General features: G+C 40.9%; 1 protein-coding gene across 1 annotated transcript; it reads left to right on the top strand.

Annotated features, from left to right (window-relative positions):
- The first annotated feature begins 20,751 nt into the window (after positions 1-20,751).
- LOC122814444 (trace amine-associated receptor 9-like) lies at positions 20,752-21,780 on the top strand. The gene has a single exon (XM_044087024.1). It carries the CDS (start codon positions 20,752-20,754, stop codon positions 21,778-21,780), a length of 1,029 nt encoding a protein of 342 aa, XP_043942959.1.
- The last annotated feature ends 306 nt before the right edge of the window (positions 21,781-22,086 follow it).

Genomic DNA, 22,086 nt, shown 5'->3' with positions numbered 1-22,086 from the left:
AGCACCATCTGGTGAGGAGAGTAGAGTCTACATCATCCACAAAGGGATATCACTCCATCAACTGCTAGATCATGTGCAATGCTCAGGGCATTATCATGAATGTGTGTGCTGGCAACCCTGGCAATTATCACGACTCCTACATCTGGCACGCATCACAGCTGTACCAGACATTTGCCAGGGGCGCCATCCTGTACAGCCATCTACTGGGGGATACTAGCTCTGCACTGAAACCATGGATGATAACACCCTGTGGTGCTAAGCTATGTTTAGTCCTGCTGCACTTGTTTTAGCTGGTATAAACTATGCTGAGTGTGCATATACCTACCACAGAACACCATAATGAGGCACACTCACAAACTAAGAACATCATAGAGCATGTGTCGAGGCTGCTTAAGTCACAGTCCCACTGCCTCAATATATCTGGTGGAGTCCTGCAGTACTCTCCAGCCACATGTGCACATGTGTTCACAGTATGTGCCATGCTACACAATATGATCCTGTGGAAACAGCTGTGACAGAAACATCACAAGACAGACAGACAGCTCCTCACCATTGGCAAGGTCCCCACAGCCACAGGGGGACTTGAAGGAAGAATCCCTTGAGCCTCTCTCTGTAGGCAGAAGTAGGCATGCCCACTATGCCCTGGCCTTGGCAAAGAGGCAATGCATAACACATGTACTGACATCCTAGGGACCTAGTGGCTGACACCTCACTCTGACTTACATACATAGTGAAAAGAATGCCAGCCACACCACACAACTTGTACTTTACCATGTATTGGCTGTGTATGGCATGCACCTGACAGACTCAACCCTGAAGCACTATTATCCCAACTGCTGCAGTCACAAGGTAAATCACTCTTTTTTTACAACAAATGTATGTAGCACTAGACCATGGTAGCATATGTATGGACCTGCCACATGTATGCAAGGGAATAGAGTGGGCTACTGGGATACCTGCAGACAGCTGAGAGCTATGTGGGACAACAGGAACTCTCTGCCTAATACTGGCTGCCCCATTATATGCAGTAGGCTCCAAGGCAACAAAATGCATTGCCCTATGCAAGGGAAATAACAAACAACAGGGTCATAGGACAGATGCATGACAGTCAATGTTAGAGTCCCCTACCCCCAAAACACCCATGTTCCCATACAACTGCAATAACATTATGATTGCAAGGTAATAACAACAAATGACACAATCCTAGGCCTGTCCCAATCAACCTGGTGACATGTTCCATTTCCACAATATGCAGGGGTCAATGTGCTATGCATGTCTGTGGTTGATAGTGTCAGGAATTAAACTGCACTGTCTGGTGGCTGTTGTGGCTTAGTGGGCTAAGTACATTACCCTGGTAGATGGTGTTCATGGCTCGAGAGTGGCTGCACCTAATATTTTGCATGTGAGCTACACCTGTGATAGACGTTCTACAGACTGTTCATATGTCACTATTTGTTACTGCAAGAAAGCAGGACAAAGTCAGAGACAGTCAAAGAACAATGGGCCACAGATATTGACAGTACACAGCTCTGAGTAACCTAGACTGTGGCTAGTTGAACAGCAGGTTGTAACAAGTTAGAGTAGCAGCAGGATGTAAAGGGTGTCACATAACTGTATCAGTACTTACAAGTCAGTGGCCAACATCATACCTCTCAAATGTAGTTTCACAGAATGTCCACATTTTTGCCTCATATTTCTAGTCCATTTTTCATAACATTGCAGTTTACTGGCAAACTAGTGGCAAATCAATAAAGGTTGATGTTACAAAATAATGACAGACATTTGAGATGCAGACTTCATACCCTTCAGAAAATTCATGCTAATACAAAACATGTTATTCTACCAACTGTCTAAGTTTGTAAGAGCAATATTAAAAGAAGTCTCTATTTTAGGCCTGTGTACCACATTTATAAATGACTTTCTCCAGATTTCTTGCTCTAAGATGTTGAGAGGCATGGGCACCATGTAGCATTATAATACCAATACAACACAAACCATCTGAGGACAAGAGCAGACATATGGGGTACAATGCTGGGCATCCTGCAAAATGGGTACAGTCAGAGGTGTGAAGTTTATAACCCGGTGTGTGGTGTTACATCTTGTACCCCAGTCACAGCATAACTACAACTATATGGAGCAGCAACTGTGGACAAAGCCAGGAACAGGAATGGGACAAAGGCCCACATATAAGGAGAAGGATGAACTACTGGCTGAACAAATGTAGAAAGAGCAGAGTAGAACAGGTCATGCAGTAGTATGGGTTCCCTGCTGTGTATGGAATCAGTAACTCAAATTTCTGTCAGCAGGTCCTCACATCAATCTATAATGATCTGCCACTGAAATCACATTGCTATGTAAAACGTATCAGATATATGATGCAAAACCCTGTTTGGTTTAATACAATATGTACACACCCTAGGTATGAGTCAGATATTACAGCCAGTACACAGCTAGGGAATACCTTGGGCATTATATCAGGGAGGAGCTGGACTGTTTAATCAGGTGCAACAGCCAATTGGCTGTAGCTCTCAAAATCCTGGACTGGAGTACCGGTAGGTCTGGCCTGGAGTCCCCTTATAAGAACTGATGGTCACACTGGGCATGGTCCTACACTTCCATAATTTCAACCCATGTCTGAAGCCTCATCTGCCTATAGAACTGAGATGTCAATATATCTCTGTGCATACAGACAGCTATGTATAACTAACTTTCTCTCCCTATCCCCATCAGCCATGATTACCATTATCTATCAGTATGTGGCACATATAAGATATAAATGTATCTGCAGAGTTCTATATAGATACATATATAGGAAATATATATATAATATATAGAGAAACAGAGAGAGGGAGAGAGAGACACAGAGAAGTATAGAGTGATGTAGTGCCACAGCCACTTTTACACCAATTGTTACCAGTGGCACATGCAACTAGTACTGCGAGCTATAGTGTGTAATAGTTGGTAGGCAGGGGTTCTCATCTTACATCAGCCACTCAGTGTGTGGGTGTGTAGATATTCCACAAACAGCAGTATACACATGCCCAACAGGCCTATGTCTGTTCAGTGGCAATCTTTTTATGGACCTGTGACTAGTATCCTCAACAACACTGACCTCCCTGTCAACAGCTGCTGATGTTATCCACCCCAACCACAGTGGCAGACAGTGTCCAAACACATAAGCTCTGTTGTGCATGCAATATGTACCTAGCACTCTACCCTATACAACTAGATAGGTAGGGGTTCTAATCCCATCAATGGCACCTTTGTGAGTGTGTGTGCGTATGCATAAGTATATCCCATTGGAGCAGTGTGTCTGTCTTGCCTATGTGTGTGCAGTGCTAATAAACTTTAAAGCCCATGCCTCAGTTGTGCATGTGATAAGTAGATATCACTATAGTATATACAACTAGATAGGTTGGGGCTCTAATCCCAACAATGACAACTCTGTGAGTGTATGCGTGTGTGTGTCTTAATATATATCCTTACAGTAGTATGTCTGTTTTCCCTATGTGTGTGTGTAACACTAATGCATTTTAAGGCCCATACCTACCTGTTAATCCCCACATTGGTTTACTTTACAGAGCCTGCTGATGTCATCCACCTTAGAAGCACAGTTAGGCACTCCCCAGTCACATAAGCTCTGTGGCACATGCAATAAGCAAGTATTACTTTAGTGTATATAACTAGATAGGTAGGGGTTCTACTCTCAAAACTGGCAACCATGTGAGTGTGTGTGTGTGTGTGTGTGTGTATGTGCAAGCATATCCCCTTACAGCAGTGTGTCTGTCTTGCCTGTGTGTGTGTGTTCAATGGTTATACAATTTTAAGGGCCTGTGCAAATCTGTTAACCCCCACTGTCAACCTTTATAGCACCTGCAGATGTCATACACCTGAACAGTTGTGGCAGACACTCCCAAAACACATAGGCTCTGTGGCATATGTGATACGTATGTATCCCTGTAATATGTACAACTAGACAGGAAGGGGTTTTACTCTCAAAAAGGGTAGTGTGTGTGTGTGTGTGTGTGTGTGTGTGTGTGTGTGTGTGTGTGTGTGCGTGTGTATACATATATCCCTTTACAGCAGTGTGACTGTGTTAAGGTTACCAGTCCATGTTTGGCCAGGTCTGTCTTGGATAAACAACTAAAACAACAGAAATGTACTCAGAGTGTAGAACAACAATTACCTACATTTTTCTAATAGTTGCATAAAACAGTCATTTTACATCAAAACACCTAAATGTTATGAGAAATAGCATAATCTAGGCAAATGCTACAAAAATAAGCTGTTACATTGGCAAAAAAGTAAAGTTTTGTCCTTTGCAGTTGATGTGGGTATGGTTTGTTCTGCCAGCTCTCACGTTACTACAGAAAGTGTCCCTCATTGGGCATTTCATATGGTGGCAATCCTAGTCTGCCTTGCCTATGTGTGTGCAATATGTATAAATTTTGAGGACCTGTGAGTAGCTCCTGCCCCTAAATATCCCACATGTATCTAGGCATGAATGCTACCTGCCACCACCTACATTTGTAGGTACTGACCAAGTTTGTGGATGACTGCAACTGGGGTGCTATCTGTCATTGACTCCCCAAATAATGTTAACATACTGCAAGAGGGTCTTACATCAACTACGGACTGGTGCCAAGGTCCTGGCCTCAAGCTAAATGCAAAAAACTGTGTCCTCATGCAATTCAGCAAAGATATGGCCTACTGTTTACCACATCAATGGCAACACCCTAAACACACAACCTGTGTTGAGAGACCTGGGTACTCAGGTTGATAACAATTTTGCATTCGACCGTCATGTAGCGGCAGTTGTCAGAAAAGTTTTGTACATGATTCATCTCATAGGTAACGGGATTACATCCAGAAAAAAGGTGGTCATTACCTCTCTGCAGTCCTCACTCAGTAGCAATATTTTACTACAATGTCCCATTTGGTATGTACCTATCCAGACATCTGCACCAACTGGAAAGGCCATGGAAATACCTCACAAAGGTAATCCATGACCTCCAACACCTGTCCCATGCAGACAGGCTCAAATTACTATTGCACCACTGAGTATCAGACAGGTTGCTCAGAGATGGGCTGTGTCACACCTACAAGGCAATGTTGCACCCTGCCCTACTACAGTTGCCCCATATCCATAAGTCTAACTCCTTGCTCATTACCTACATGACAGGCCTGACTCTGATGTGCGATATCAACACAACCTGCTGGAGAGACAGGTTTGTCTCTCAGAGGCTGCCCTATCTCAGGAGTACACTTCCCATACACATCAGACAGAGCACTATGCTGACCCTCTTCAAGCACAACCGTGATGAGCAGATGGGAAACCACAAATCTGTCCCAAGGGTCCTCACCTGTGTCCCTAATTGACAGGGGCAACAGGTGCTGACTGATGGTTTTTTGGGGGATAAACTAATGGCTCAGCTTGTAAGGGCCCCAGGGCGATTACTCTAGTAACCTCCTATGATCCTACAAACCTAGGATTCTACTGGACTCCCAGGTTATATGTATGAAGAGTAGCATGCTGGGTCATGGCGTATTTATGCAAGATTACGCTGTCTGCCCCCATTGTCTCTGACCACACTGTTCTACACATATGCACCTAGGTAGCCATGCACATATACAGCCGTACCTTGGTGAAATCATATTTCTGTGTTGCCACCATGCTATCTTGAGCTGCTGTATTGCCAGCAAGTCTCCACAGCATAGACATACAGACCCCTAGAGCAGAAACAGAAAAGGCCTGGGAGATAACAGTCAGTCAGCAATACTACCACAAATGCAGCATCATGGAACAAAGGAACACGCACTTTGATGTGTACTCATAACATGTGACAGCAGACAGCACCTTACAGGGCATAACACTGCTGCACTACAAACTGTCATGAAATATAATATAGTCACCCTGTACATCAGACACATATTTGCATGTCCCTGCATCAATGGTATGGATGACAGGGATGTGGCACAGGTATCATTACATGCACAGGGTGTGGTGTGGGGTTGCCAAAGGCCTAGGCTGTGCCACACAGTTGACATTGTGTGTGTTTGTGTCTGAAGGGGTGCTAGTCAGCTGGGCCATGTAGAGGAGCTGTATGTGTTTGTTGGTGACCTGCATGTGACAGTGATGTGTGAGTGTGTGTGCATACACAATCAAGCCATATGCTAGCCTACACAAGGATATGTTGGACAGCCGTGGACCATACATGGCAGAATGTACAGTTCACCATCTCCAGCCAAGATCATGGGAACTGGCTCTGTCAGGAATGGCACTGGCACCACCATGCCCAGGGTCAGATGCAGTACTACTTGTTAACTGTGACTGGTGTCTGCTGGGTCTGTGTCTGTCACAGGGCTGCCCAGGACCAGGTGCCCATGGCCTGCCAGGTTGCGGTGTGGACAGCACCCTCCCTTCTGAGTGCTGGGGGTACTGCCACTATGGGAACGTGACTGTGCATGGCCTTGTGGACTCTCAGCTGATGTCGGTGCTAACCTACGTTGACATGTCTGATGCCCTACTCCCACCATATGTTCCAGCCCAGATAATAAGTGGACAAGGACTGACAATGTCTCTCCCCACCATCTGTCCACTACATTGGTGAAATAATGCATGGCATCACCAGTGTTATTAATGGAGTCATGGATGCCAGACAGTGATGCATCCATGATCCTAAGCATCCATCTAGTGTTGTGTTCAGAATGTGTTTATGCCTCCATGATGGATCGAAACATGTGTCAAGTGACTTGTGATGTGACACCTGTGACAGGTGGTGGATGGGCAGCAGTCCTCTGTCAAGCACCCCTGTCAATCTGCCTGTGGTGGACCTTGCCAGCTCTCTGGCTATGGCTAGTGTCTACAGTTACAGATGCCCTAGTTGCCACACTCTCTTATTTGATGTCACCACCCTGACTGTCCAATATCTGTGGCCACAGGGGACTGGGTATATGTGGGTATACTGACTGTGTGTCGGGACATTGGGGGAGGAAGTGGGGTGTCAACCCATGTGACAGATTCAGTCCCCAACAGCCCCACCTGTGCCTCACTATGGCCACCATCACCATCAGTGTCTGATGAGACACTGACATCAGGTTGTGAGGGGGGCACACTCCAACCCCAACCGTCACCTGTGAGGAGGAAGACAACATGACTACATTAATACCTACAATATTATGTCTGCTGATCCACACACACGGACACACACACACACACACACACACACACACACACACACACACACACACACACACACACACACACACACACACGCACACACACACACACACACACATAGAGGTGAGGTGCCAGAACTGCATTATACATACCACACCTTATTACTGATCCCATGCACAACACACAAGCAGAACACAACAGACACAGATAAGACAGGCCCTTATCAACATGCAGTGCAACTATGTCAGGTTAATGTTGCCAATACTACACACCTGTCAGATAAGCCACATGCCAGTGTATGCGATGGACCTTCATCTAAAACACAGTGTACCCATCTCCACCATACTATTGCCCCTGTATAGCAGACTGCATACACCTTCACAAAAATACATGCAAATATGTTATATGTCTTGCAAATATGCTACTGTAATTACCAATTCAATGCACTGCAGTGAACCCCCTCCATGACTGAATATACAAGTATTCTACTATGGCTAAGCTTAGCAGTTGTGCCCATGGCAAACTGGCATCCCTTAACATTCCTAGGGTATAGATGAGCCATAACAAAACAGTTTCCCACTCAACGGATACAGGATGCTGGACTCTGGCCACACCAGATGTACTTATGGAATTGTGATGGGGAGGTATTGTCAGCAAACACAAATGTTGCATTGGTATAAGATAATATGTGCATATATCAACATGTACAGTATGAACTGTGATACTGCCCACATTGCTGACATTCTGAGTATGTGTGCACATGTGCATTACAACCCCCCCAAATGCAGATTGACCTGATGTCCATTTACAGATATGCAGAGGCTACCACTATGACTGCTACAGTATTAAAATGATGACCACAAGAGGCTTACCTGGACACATATCAACTGTGGAAGTTGTGCCACCCACCTCCACAACATATGGGGTGATGGATGCTTGTGAGCTGGTGGCTGAACGCAGGTTTGCCAGGAACTCTTCTGTGGCTGAGAGTGGTTGTTGTGTTGCAGGCCCTTCACCAGTGCCAGCAAGGTCCCTGGCCACAGCTAAGGTCCTTTGCCATACAGCATTTATCATGTCTGCGGCCCAGTGTCGGACCTGCTCATAGCTTCTTTCCTGTAGCCCTACATGATTTAGTGATACAACAAGGTCTGCCCAGAGTGCAGCATATTGTGCCTGATTCAGGCAACTAATCGACAGCAGGATGTCGTGATGCAGTCTGTGGTGGGCAACAATTACTTCATTATCGGCTGCAGAAAAATGTGGGTTCCTCTGTCTGTACATCAGTCCTGAAAGGCAAGAAGAGGGGAGCATATCACAGCACCACATACTTGGGTCTCCATTATGTACACAACCTGCACATCCACATTTGCCAGCACTATCCTCCACTAACTCCCACATCATACCCCACCATCTATCACCACAGTATGCATGTGACTATCAGCAACATAGTGGCAATACATCATGCATTTCCCTCCTCGTCCTGCTCTTTCCTGCTACTTGCTACATGTTCTCTGAGGCATTCAACTGCATCTTTTCTGTTGCACCTATTACTGATTGTTTATAGCCTGTCTACATTCTAATGCAGTAGTGTAAGCCTCCTACTTTTGTTTTAAGCACCGGAACTGTAGGGCCAGCCCTTAGGTCTCCCTGGCCTTTTCCCTCAGATTCTGACAAATATGGCTGGACAATGTCCTACAGTTTCCCCTGCCAGTCTGGTTGATATGGGTATCCTGACACAGTGTAGCAACTACCTCATGTACATGGACAACCATCTACAAACACCAACCAGGAACATAATTTGTGAAAGATGCAATGATATTAGGAACCTATAGTCCATGCTCTCTCACTCTCAAGCCCACATATTTGGCACCGAAAAGGTTGTCAACAAAATCACTACACCTCACACACTACCCACACCTGAACAACACACACCCACATCTGTGCAGGTCCTCAACATAAACATCCCCAAACAAAGGAGACCTCCAAGACAAAAACACACATGAACTCCACAGCCCTCTACACCACATACCATGCATAGCCACACACCTGTGTCCTACAGCCACTAAGGCATCACCATAAATCAAGCATATTAGTCATAGGAAACTCCATTGTGAGACATGCAGGTGTTCCTCTCACCAGGCTGGATAAGGAGAAAGTCACGGTTAGCTGTCTGTCAGGTGCCAGACTCCACTATATCACACTGTTATGACTCTGTCATAGTCCATGTTGGCATGAATGACTTGAGATGTACGTGCATTTGTATAGATGCATGGAGTCAGGTATACCTGACAGGACTACTTCATCCTCTGCAAGGATAAGTAAACCTGTCTAGTGATCATCTGAAGTAAATAGACTCTATAACAGCAGTGAAATATTGCTGACAAAGACCAAGAAGGAGCAGGTGCCCAATTTGAAGCAATGTCTCCTTAGTCTGAGTAAGCAAATAAGAGCACTACTGACATCCTGCAAAGCAAACTCTGAGCCCACATTGGCGACATCCACTAATATCTCCTTCTTCACATATGTCTGCAACCTCAAGGGAAGCACACAGATCTGCTCAGACGTGGTGGTCAAGGAGACCAAATATACAAATGCTGTAGATATAGAAAACCTGCTGTCTGACAGTCAGTGGAAGCTTCACCCCCTGTTCCCAGACAGCTGTCCCTGTTAAATTACTTGTTAGCAAAGTCTTGCATATTCTTTATCTCATTTAACTGTTTGTAAAAGCAACTGCATCAGTTCAGGCTAAGGAAACGTCCCTGGCTGTCACCCCCTATCCTCCCACTCCTCCCACTTTAATAGTTTATCTATTGTTAGCTAATTTAGTTTGGGACAGGAATGAGTTTGCATCTTCCCAACTCATAGCTAAACATTTTTTAGTCCATAATTAGCAATGTGCATGATTTTAAATGTGTCTCTTTGCCATTACTTATGCTACAATTGCAAGCATAGACTAATTGTCTGCTGCAACTGTGATTGTTTATCTCTGCACACTTCACTCTTATCCCATCCTAAATCCCCAGCCACCCCATCAGAACCTTACATTTATTTCCTCTTAACCTCCTCCTAGAAATTAGTACATATTACCCATTGTCAACCCACTTTTTTCCATATACTCCTGCTTACCAGCACCTTTATCAATCTATTCATACAGACATACACACACTTGTAGACTATAATATATATCAAACAAATCAAACAATCAAACCAAAAACCGTGCTTGTAACCCATTTAACAGTAGGGCTTAGGAACAGAGTACTGGGCATATAAAAAGAAACCAAAAAGCATGCTTGCAACTCATACCTGCATATGCTGCCTCTAGACATCTGCTTTACTGGTTTAGTCTGGTTTCAGCCCTTCACCTCCCCCCTCTCTCAGGTAATCAGAGGTTACATAATCACCTACCTGACCAGCCATTTTCAAATTAACCAGTGAATCAGGTCCCAGTCGGTTGAGGTATGCTCACATACTTATGTATTTAATTCTTGTTTCTTTATCTGAGCTCAGTGTACTAACTGTTTACTGCATTTACCTTCAAACTGAAATCTTGATGAATTAAGGCATGTTTATTTTTACCGGCTGCTACAAATTATTCTCAAACTGCTGTTGATATTGTATCCATTTATTGTCGTTTGCATTAACTTAGTGGTCTGTCCTGGGTAGTGTAGCATTGATAAGGGACAGAAATAATGAATATTAACTGAGCCCTTAAGGCAGATATACAGGAAAGAGTGCTGCTGTTTGCTAATACTAAAAGGTGCACGTGGACTTGTTTGATAATCATGTATACTGAATGTTTGAATGATTAACTCTGTTCTTGGTATAGTACCAATAATCATATCCCCTCTCTAGGTGTTCCTACCTCACCTCCCCCTGAAAGGCTTGTAAAAGCATATAGGGTCATTCTGGGAATAACAACAAGTACGGACGACTTTCTCACCATGGAACTTGTTTTAATAAGGTCAATATCCACTAAAATACCTTGCCACCTGTAAACCTAACAAACTGGGTCCAAAAAAGCACTGGTGAATGTCCCCATAACTCCCGCTTGTAATCTGTTTATGCTGATAAGCATTAGGTTGGAAGGGTTAGACTTTCCTGTAGCCTTCTTTCTTCCCCAATTACAGTGTGCTTTCTACTATTCAATCAGACGAGTATAGTGTGCAGTGCACCTTCAAACAGTGCATTTCTCAATAAACTAATTGAAACAAGTGTGCTACAAAAGGGAATTGGAAAACAGGAACTCTGCATTGTAAATTGAGACGCAGGCAGGGAACTGTGTAGTTTTTAACAGTAGGGCCTATGAACAGGGTATTGGGCATATAAAAAGAAACAAAAAAAGCATGCTTGTAACTCATTTAACAGTAGGGCTTAGGAATAGAGTATTGGGCATATAAAAAGAAACAAAAAGCGTGCTTGTAACTCATACCTGCACATGCTGCCTCTAGGCATTTGCTTTACTGGTTTTGCCCCGCTATACTCGCTTTGCTCGCTCCATGCTTCACCCTGCCCCCATATCCCACCCACCACCGGTAGTACTATGTTTATAGTACCTCTGGCACACCCCCTTAATTAGCTAACCAACTACACATGCTCCTAGAGCACAGCAAATTCCTAGCACAATAATACACCCTCTATCCACCCCACTATTCATATTAACCCACCCATAACTATTCTATTCTCTCTAATCTTTTATCCACCACATACACTAAATACAGACCCTACCCTAGTAATTTACTATGACTACAGCTAAAACACTAATGCTGCTACCCTTAGTACCCCTGCTATTCATTCCTTATCACCTAAGCTCCTATGAATATATACAGCATCTTGAAATCCAATACCCAAACTCTCAAACAGACACCAACCCATTATTTAATAAATTTATCCACCACATAACTACCCCCTCTCCTAATTCCTCACCCCCAGTTACCATCTCCTGACTAAATACAGCTACATTAGCTTAAAAACCAAAAACTACAAAAAAATCATAAACAAATTTTTAAGACTCATAAGCAACTTAAAAATTAATCATTAAAATTAATCTTTTGAAGGATGGAGACATCCACCCCAACCCTGGCCCATCCACAACAGTAGACCCAAGCACACCATCTAACAACCAATGTGTACTACCCAGATTGATAGACTTCCAAATTAATTTCTGGTCTGTCATCTCAACATCAGAAGCTTAAACAACAAGATCCACAGCCTACATGGACTCTTAGCTGTTCCCTCTCCTGACATCCTCTGCCTCACAGAAACCTGTCGAAAACCACTAACCAAAGATAACAAAATAACCACCCCACAGTACAACATCCTTAGACTGGACCGGAGCTCCAGGAAAGGTGGCGAGATAGCTGTACTATACAAGTCTACCCTAACAATAACAATTGACACCCAACAGCCACCCCAGTTTGGCAACGCAGAAATTCTCATCACAAAACTAATAATAAACAAAAATAAATGTAGATACATTGTCTACATTTGTATTTCACCAGGCAAGAATGATAATACTCTAGAAAATATCTTACATTGGCTAGCTTCTAACTATCCTCAGGAAACCATTGTTTTGGGGGACTTTAACACTGATTGGAACACCTGTTCCTCTGAAACCCCCTCCACCCATTTAAATCTCCATGGGTTTACTCAGATCATTGCCACCCTCACCATAGTTAGCAAAAGTAGAGTCAAAGATAGTATCCTTGATTGGTTACTTATTAACAGCCACCCCCAAAAGAATAAGTCAGGTACATTACCCGATGATCTAAGTGATCACTGCCTTACCTATATTATTAGACTCAAAACTGACATTCCCAACCAGCCAACTTACAAAACTATAAGAAACGTCAGGAACTTTAACCTTGACAACTTCCAAAATGAGCTCAAAGCATGTAATTGGAATGTCTTGAAAAGACTCCCATTACACGAAGCAGTTGAGTGCTTCAATACCAGATTTCTGGCTGTCCTTAACCACCATGCTCCTACCCGTACCATCCGTGTAAAAGCTACAGTTGCATCGTGGCTATCTAAAGAAACAAAAACCAAAATTAAACTAATAAACAACTCCTGGACCAGGTGACATGTTAGCAAAGCCCCCCTGTGGACCAAGTAAGATACCGAAAGCTAAGGAATCAGACCAAAAAATCTGTCATTCTAGACAAAAAAAAAATCACTACACCCTCCTACAACAAAAATATCAGCTAAAACCACAAAGGTTCCTGGCTGGTATTAACAATCTTCTCCCCCCAGGCCATTCTGCCACTCTTACCCCATCAGCTGCCCTTGATAAATCCCCTGTAGAAGTTGCAAACAGCTTCAACTCCTTCTTTACTGAAACTATCCTGTCTCTAGCTACCCATCTCACTCCATCAGACACAAACACCAACTCTGGCACATCTAACCCTGATCCACCCAGCACCCAACCCACCTTTACCTTCCAAACCATACCTACCAACCTGATCTGGACCTTACTCATAAAGCTAAAACCTACTACACTAGCTGCCGACCACCTCTCAGCTGAATATCTTCAAAGAGCAGCTGATGCCATAGCACTTCCCATTTCTATTCTGATCAACAAATCCATCTCAGAAGGATCCATCACAGCAATATGGAAAATATCACGTTATACCTCTCCATAAAGGAGGAAGTTCCACAGAATTATCTAACTCTATAGCCATTCTTTCACCACTAGCTAAAATCATGGAAAGATGCATACACACACAAATCATGAGCTTTCTTATTCAAAACGGAAAGCTCGCCGACTCTCAGCACGGCTTTAGGCCATTACACAGTACCACCATTGCTCTTCTACCTTTCTCTAATGTCATCAATCTTCATCATAACAACAACAAACTATCTTCAGCATTCTTCCTAGATCTCTCAAAAGCTTTTGATATGGTCAAACATCAGCTATTGCTCAATACAATGGTTTCACTCCTACCTAAACGGTAGACAGCAGGCTGTCTTATGGCAGAACAAGCTGTCATCCCAACTTCCTCTAACCCTAGGTGTCCCGCATGGGTCCATACTATGTCCCCTTCTTTTTTCTGTCTTTATCAGTGATCTGCATATCACCAACCAATATGCAGATGACTCAATGCTAATATGCTCTGCCTCCTCTCCTCCTCTTCTACATAACTTCTAACCCTCACCCAGACCACTTTCAGCATGGTAGAAACATGGTAAATACAAACAGCTAACACCATGAAAAAAAGTCTTCTGTTCCACTGGAATATAGTTCTCCTTTATTGTAAAACGTTACAAATGAGCGCTTTCCTCTGCTCAGGGCAGACTTCTTCAGCTGAAGCGCTCATTTGTAACATTTTACAATAAAGGAGAACTATATTCCAGTGGAACAGAAGACTTTTTTTCATGGTAGAAACATGACTAGCTAATTGCTGCCTGCTTCTAAATCCTAACAAAACCAGTCTACTACTTTTCTCCCCTAACCGTAGAATTTCTCCTCCTTCCTTCAACATCAAATCTAGCAATGACACCGTTATCTCCCCTGATGACCATACAAAGGTTCTAGGCGTAATAATAGACAACAATCTTAAATTTGATAAACATGTAAATCACACTATTAAGTCCATCAACAAAAAACTTGGCTCCCTGTACAGAGCCAAACCTTTCCTCACCCCCCCAGCTAGGGTAGCTTTTGCAAGATCACACCTCCTCTCTGCCCTTATGTATGCCTCCCCTGTACTCACCAACCTATCCAAAACCAATCTCAACAAATTATCAGAATGTTACAATCATATAGCCAGATTCTCTACTGGCATGGCTTTTAGGACCCACCATTGCCAGTACCTCAAAGCACTGGGATGGCTAGAGTATCCTACCCTTCTGCAGTTCAACCAGCTTATAGTAGTGCATAAAATACTCCCTCAACCTGATAACACCCCTGCCCTCAAAAATATTCTCACCCCTCATAGTGCCCCCAAGCCATTATGGTCAGCTGATAAACTACTGATACTGACCCAAAAATGCAACAACTGTGCAGGTGATGCTATATTTGCCAACTCAACCGGTAAAATCTGGAATCTACTCCCTACTACCATTACCAAGGAAACCTCACTACCCCTATTTAAAAGAGAACTCAAAAAATACCTCACATCTCATTGGCTGTGCTCTTGTTCTAAACCCGACTAACAACTTTACTAATACATGTCTTGCTACCCAACCTGCTGTTTATCCAAGTATCTGTGCCTCATAGCATTTGAATGTCTAAGCATTGTGAATTATGAAATCTGATTGTATTCTATGTTCACATTTTCTGATACATCTCTGCCAATCAGATGTAAGTCTGCACATTGTGTATATTGATATATTCCTGTATTCTTTGTCTATATTTTTCTAAATATGTCTGCCTGCGTTTATCCCTCAGTGATGAATGTACTGTCTCTTTTTTGGTATGTGGAGCTTTTCCTCCCCAGGCCTCTGCTGAAAATGGACATATTTCCAGTTGGACTATCCCGGTCAACAAATGTAAATAAATAAGTAAATGTATATATATATATATATATATATATATATATATATATATATATATATATATATATATATATATATATATATATATATATATATGTGTGTGTGTGTGTGTATATATATATATATATATATATATATATATATATGTGTATATATATATATATATATATATATATATATGTGTGTATATATATATATATATATATATATATATATATATCTATATATATATATATATATATATATATATATATATATATACACATTTAGAAACACATACATACACGTACGAATACATACCAATACAGCAAACAAAATTTTTTTTTTTAAACACTCATATAACTGGTTACAGCTACTAGTTTGGACTACTATCTTTCTAAAAATTTCACATTTTTGGTCTCCTCCCTCATCTATACACTGCTCACTTCTTCACTTTCTCCTGCCCACGTACTTGTACCGTATAGCTTTCTGCACATGACCCAATCTCTACTGTCTTAACTACATCTATATACTACCCTGCAAACATGCCCCCACCCTTTACCCCACCTTTTTCCCTGCAATTCTCATAACACTCCTTTCATTCATATACCACACAGCCATCATCTTACTAAACCTCCACCTTCTTCTACCCACCATCTAAACTCTCACTATCTCAACTCACAATGAAAGTAAGTCAGTTGCTACTGCTTTGTACACTCACAACTCTAGCTCACTTCACTATTATAACATTCCCACATCATACCCAAACTCCATCACAAACACACATACTTTACCTCACAAAACCCTCTTTCTCTCCCTGTTTATCTCTCCTCTGTACCAATATACATACTCACATCTGTTCTGTTAAGGATATATTAAAGTTAAGAATAGTACTTTGTCAGCAGTACTGAAAGTCAGATATGAATACAAATGACTCCATAACTTTACTCATCCCACTCCATCTTGAAACGTAGTGGTGGTATTCAACCTAACCCTGGGCCCAAATATCAACTGCCCACAATGGCTAACCAATTACTTTCCAATGCTCACAAGACAATTCTCCCATCAGGCAATGAAACCAACCTCATTGTTTTCAACATTAACCTCAGAAGCATCTGCAACAAAAATCAAGATATCGATGTATGTCTAGATTTTTAATCCCCAGACATTCTAATCACCACTGAAACCTGGCTAAAACAAAAAACAATTGACAATGAAATTATTCCCCTACATTTCAACATACTCAGAATGGACAGAAATCTTAAAAGAGCAGGTGGCATTGTTATTATTTATAAAAATAACTTAGGAATAAATCCAGTCCATCTAAATATCCTAAAATTTAATAATGCTGAACTTCTGATTGCATACCTTAAAATCAACCAAAAGAAATTTATATGTATCTCAGCAATATATATCCCACTGGTCAGCAACATTACCACTGCCAAAAATATCCTATACTGGTTATCTGACAACATCCCCCAGGAAACCTTCAGCTTAGGGGACCTGAAAATAGACTGGCAAACAACAATAGTAGGCAGTCCACACTGGACTAGATATTGACAAACAAACCCCATAATATAAAATTTTCTGGTTGCTTACCAGATACTCTTAGTGACCACATCCCAACCTATGTAATCAGACAGCAACATGTTTCACCCAAACAATGTATAAATAAGTATGCAATTTCACCAAATTTGACAAAGACACATTTACTACAGCCCTGACTCACTACAACTGGAATGTATTAAGAGTAATGCCTCTAGAAGAAGCAGTTTCACACTTCAATTACACCTTCCCAAAAAATACATGATTTAGCACCAGTTAGGACAAGAAGGGTAAAAATCTAACACAGAGTTATGGCTGATAAAAGAGACCAAACAGCTCATGCTGCAAAGACGTAATACATGGAAAGAATGGTATAAGAATAAAACACAACATGTCTATCAACATTTTAGATATGTCCAGTACTAAGATCATTGTAAAATCTGACAAGAAATCTTACTACAGTAATCTGCAAAAAAAGCCCCACAACAACCCCAAGCTTTTTTTCCTGTCTATATAAACTATTACACCCTGGCCATACCACTACATCCTGTCCTTCCACTTTAAACAACAGAGTTCATTGCCTCTCAGTTCAACACTCATTCTATCTGGTCATTTCTATCACTAATCAATGACTACCTCAATTCACCCTCCAACTTCCATCTGTTCTTGAAAGCAACACACAGACTTTTAGTTTTCAGCCTGTCCCGCCATTACCCATAAAAAAAAAATACTAGCCAAATCAAAAGCAATGACCTCAGCTACCAATAACTTTCTAAATGAATTTATCAAAATAGCTCCCTGACTCCATTTTAATCAGCCAGAGAGTGACTTAAAAATATGTCCCATCCATCTGGAAAAAAATCCATTATTATACCACTTCACAAAGGATGTACTTCAACAGAGTTAACAAACTATAGATCTACTGCTATTCTATCACCCTCTCTAAATCCTCGATAAATGTATTTACTCTGAGCTTATGAAACATATAATCAAACACAACCTCCTCTCCAACACCCAGCACAGTTTCAGGCTCAGCCACAGTACTACTACTGCCCTCATCAACTTCACCAACATAGTAACCCAATAGAGAAATGACGGCAACCATGTTCCTTTACTTTTTCTTGACCTTTTCAAAGCATTTGATTCAGCATCCCACCAAAAGCTCCTCTATGAACATGCAAAACAAGGTCTCACTTACCCCTCCCTATCCTGGTTTCATTTATTTGTGAAGTTGTCAGCAGACAACAAAATGGCAACAAAACCTTTCAGCATTTCAACCAATCTCTGTTGGTGTTCCCTAAGGAACAGCACTTGGCCCCATTTTATTTAGTATTTTCACTTGACGCTCTCGCACAATATGCTGACGATTCATCCCTTATCTGCTCTGACCCATCCATGACAAAATTAAAGAAAATCACTCAAAGGTCTTTCAGTGATATTGACATATGACTAAAAATTCTAACCCACTGCTTAATTCCAAAGAAAAAAAAACCTTATGCTATTTACTCCAAAACAACACCTTAACCAGAAACACATATTTCATATTACCGCAAGTAATAACACAAAAATAGAAACCATAAGCCATATGACATTACTTGGAGGCATAATAGATGACAAACTCAAATTTGACAAGCACATACTTCATTTCATCAAGAAAACTCATCAAAAACTGGGCTCCCTCTATAGGGCCAAATACTACCTGACCGATCAAGCAAGGATTACCTCAGCAGCAACCTATCTCCTTCCTTCCTTCTGTATTATATGCTTCCCCTATTCTTACAAATATCAACACTAAGTATAAAAACTAAAGTAGCCTCCTGCTACCAACTAGCCTTATAAAACTCACCACTGTCTTGCATTAAAACAATTTAACTGGCTTGAACTCTCAATCCAGTTAACATACTCACAACTAGTCATCACCCACAACCTATTATACTGTCAAGAAAATACTCTACTGTACTATTCACTCATTAGAGACCTTTGCTCTAGCAGTAGCCTTTTACTACGTATCAGTAAAACATTCAACACTGCTTGAGACCCTTCCTACTCTCATTATGTGTCAAAACTCTAGAATGAAATCCCCACACAGTTAAAACACAGAGAGAACAAAATCGCTTCAAAACTTTGCTTAAGCAGCACTTATGCCACAACTGGCTCTGTTCTTCCTGCTCATCTGTCCAGCTTTACACACATTACTTTTCTTCAACTCTTACCACCACTTTGCTTGTCCAGTCTTTTTTACCTTACTGCCCCTCCTCATACTGTACTTATTTCCTAAACTCTTACTTTTCCTCACCCTGTCACACCCCATCACCAACTACAGTTCTTCCTCTGTTTGTCTTCATACTCATTTTCATAACTTCTCCTTTCATATTTCTCCTGTCATTTTAAGCTACATTCTACTTGTCTGTCTCTAAGTTATTACTAACTCTTAAACACCCCAGTTTAATCTTTTCCCCTGCAACCGCTGTGTTTTTAATATATTAATTGCTATTGTATGTTTGTTACTCTATTCAATAATTTATGTTAATTTCTCTCTTGTTTTTGTCTTAAAATGCTATGTTTATTTAGGAAATATTTAAAAGTATTTAAAAATCATATAAATAAGCTCCTGGGTAGACATTTCTACCCTGCAATTATAAATGTACATATGTAACGTAAATGTGGAGCTTTTCTTCCCAGGCTTTCACTGAAAATGGATTTTACCCAGTTAGACTTTTCCAGGTCAATCAAGGTAAATAAATAACTAAATAAATAAGTTTGCTAGTTTTTTTCCCATGAGTTCTTTTTTTTTCTTTATGTAGCACAAGTCTTGCGTAAGCAAAATCTCCCTAGACCTGTAACTGTTTGAAAATAAATACAGTGCTCAGTGGTGCCAAAAGGGAAAGAGCCAGCTAGCAGTCCAGCAACAATATGAGTTAAGTTCAATAGCATTTAAGAAAGGTTCTTATTAGTGCAAGAATGCTGGCACAAACTTGCAGATAAAGACTTACTGGAACATCAGCTGTATACATTTGTATGTGATGTTTACTCCAGCTTGATGGAATAATTACTGGAAATCAATTTTAATGTCTTCCTGATTGTTGTTTGCAAAGCAAGGCAATTCTGCTACACTAATATGGAATACAGTAATAAATATTTGTACGCCTTCAGTCATTTTTAAAAAAGAATACAACTAACTTTAGTGATAATATTGCTTGACTGCCATCTGTAAACATTTTTTCACTTCCTTCATTCTGCAGTGAATCTCACTATTGTTTTGTTTCTTCACAGTTAATGCATATCATCTTACATGTAATAATTAGCTCCATGTTCTTTTGAAATAATGCATAAATGTGTTTCATAATAAATAGGTGCCGTTGACACGAGACACCTATAAAAGAGTATTAGTTTTGTTTGGATTTTGAGATGCAAGATATATACATGTTTTTTAATGTTTACCATCTCTTCTAATTTCAGTTTCTTCTGCTTTCAACAGAACTTAGTGCAGATGTTTGCAGACGTGCTTCAGGATATTATTAAAGCATACAGTTTATGTGAGAGAAGACACAGCAATGAATTCTTCTCACGTGGAAGCAGAAACAGAGAAGCTATGTTACGAAAATGTCAATGGATCATGCACTAAAGTCTCACGTGTTTTTTTCGAGCAGATATTCCTTTATATTGCATTCACGTTTGGTATAGTTGTCTGTGTCAGTGGAAATCTGTTGGTGATCATCTCTGTTTTCTACTTCAAGCAGCTGCATTCTCCCACTCACTTCCTGGTCATGTCATTAGCACTAGTAGATTTTTTACTGGGATTTGTAGTGATTCCATTTAGTGCTGTCAGATTCATTGAATCTTGTTGGTATTTTAGTGATTATTTCTGCATACTTTACACATGCATTGATAGCATATGTAGTTTGGCATCTATTTTTCATCTTTGTTTTATATCTATAGATCGTTACATTGCAGTTAGTGATCCTTTAATTTATCCTGTCAAATTTTCTGTACCAGCTGCTGGATTCTTAATATTTCTCAGCTGGGTCTTGGCCATCACTCCAACATTAGTCATAGTTTACCCAAGTACAAACAATAATGGACGGGAGGAATTTGTTGCAGACCTCCCATGCAAAGGTAGCTGTCAAATAACAATTAAAAGGCCACTGGTAATCCTAAACTTGATAATGTTTGGTGTTCCACTAATAGTAATGCTGGTTATGTACTCACACATTTTTTTGATTGTAAAGAAGCAAGCTAGGATGATAGAAAACACAGCTGGTAAAGGAGAAAGAGTAGAAACATATTATAATAGAGTAGCTAAAAGAGAAAAAAAGGCTGCAAAAACTTTAGGTGTAGCTGTTGGCGCATTTACAACATGTTGGTTACCTTTTTGTATAGGTACAGTGACTGATGTTATATTTAATGTTTCTACACCACTAACTGCCTATCAATTTTTTTACTGGCTGGCTTATTTTAATTCAGCACTGAACCCTTTGATCTATGCTTTTTTTTATCCTTGGTTTAGAGAAACAGCTAACCTTATTTTAACCTGCAAAATTTTTATAGCTGATTACACTGACACAAATTTATTTAAAGAATGAGAAAAATGTACCCGTTTGTTTAAGCTGCTGCTAAATGTTGGTAGAAAATACCAAACACAACAAAAGAAGCATCTGCTTTCTTAAATAAATAGCTCTAATCATCAAAATTATGCCTTACTTTTGGTGTCAGTGCAATTAAGAATTATTTGTTATCTGGAGCATTTCTCCCAGGCCCTCTGCTGAAAACAGGCTCTGTGGAACCTAGTCGGACTGTCCCAGTCAACAAATGATAAATAAATAAATAAAAAAATAAAAAGAATGAAAGTTTCATTTATTTTTCTTTGTTTATGGTTTACTGATCACTGT

The sequence above is a fragment of the Protopterus annectens genome, chromosome 10.part0 (genome assembly GCF_019279795.1).
Source record: "Protopterus annectens isolate FY-2018-M chromosome 10.part0, PAN1.0, whole genome shotgun sequence".
NCBI classification, from domain to species: Eukaryota; Metazoa; Chordata; order Ceratodontiformes; family Protopteridae; genus Protopterus; species Protopterus annectens.
This window is presented reverse-complemented; position numbering and strand designations above follow the sequence as displayed.

Excerpts from the sequence above, each read along its gene's own strand:
- LOC122814444 (XM_044087024.1), top strand. The coding sequence starts at position 20,752 with ATGAATTCTTCTCACGTGGAAGCAGAAACAGAGAAGCTATGTTACGAA.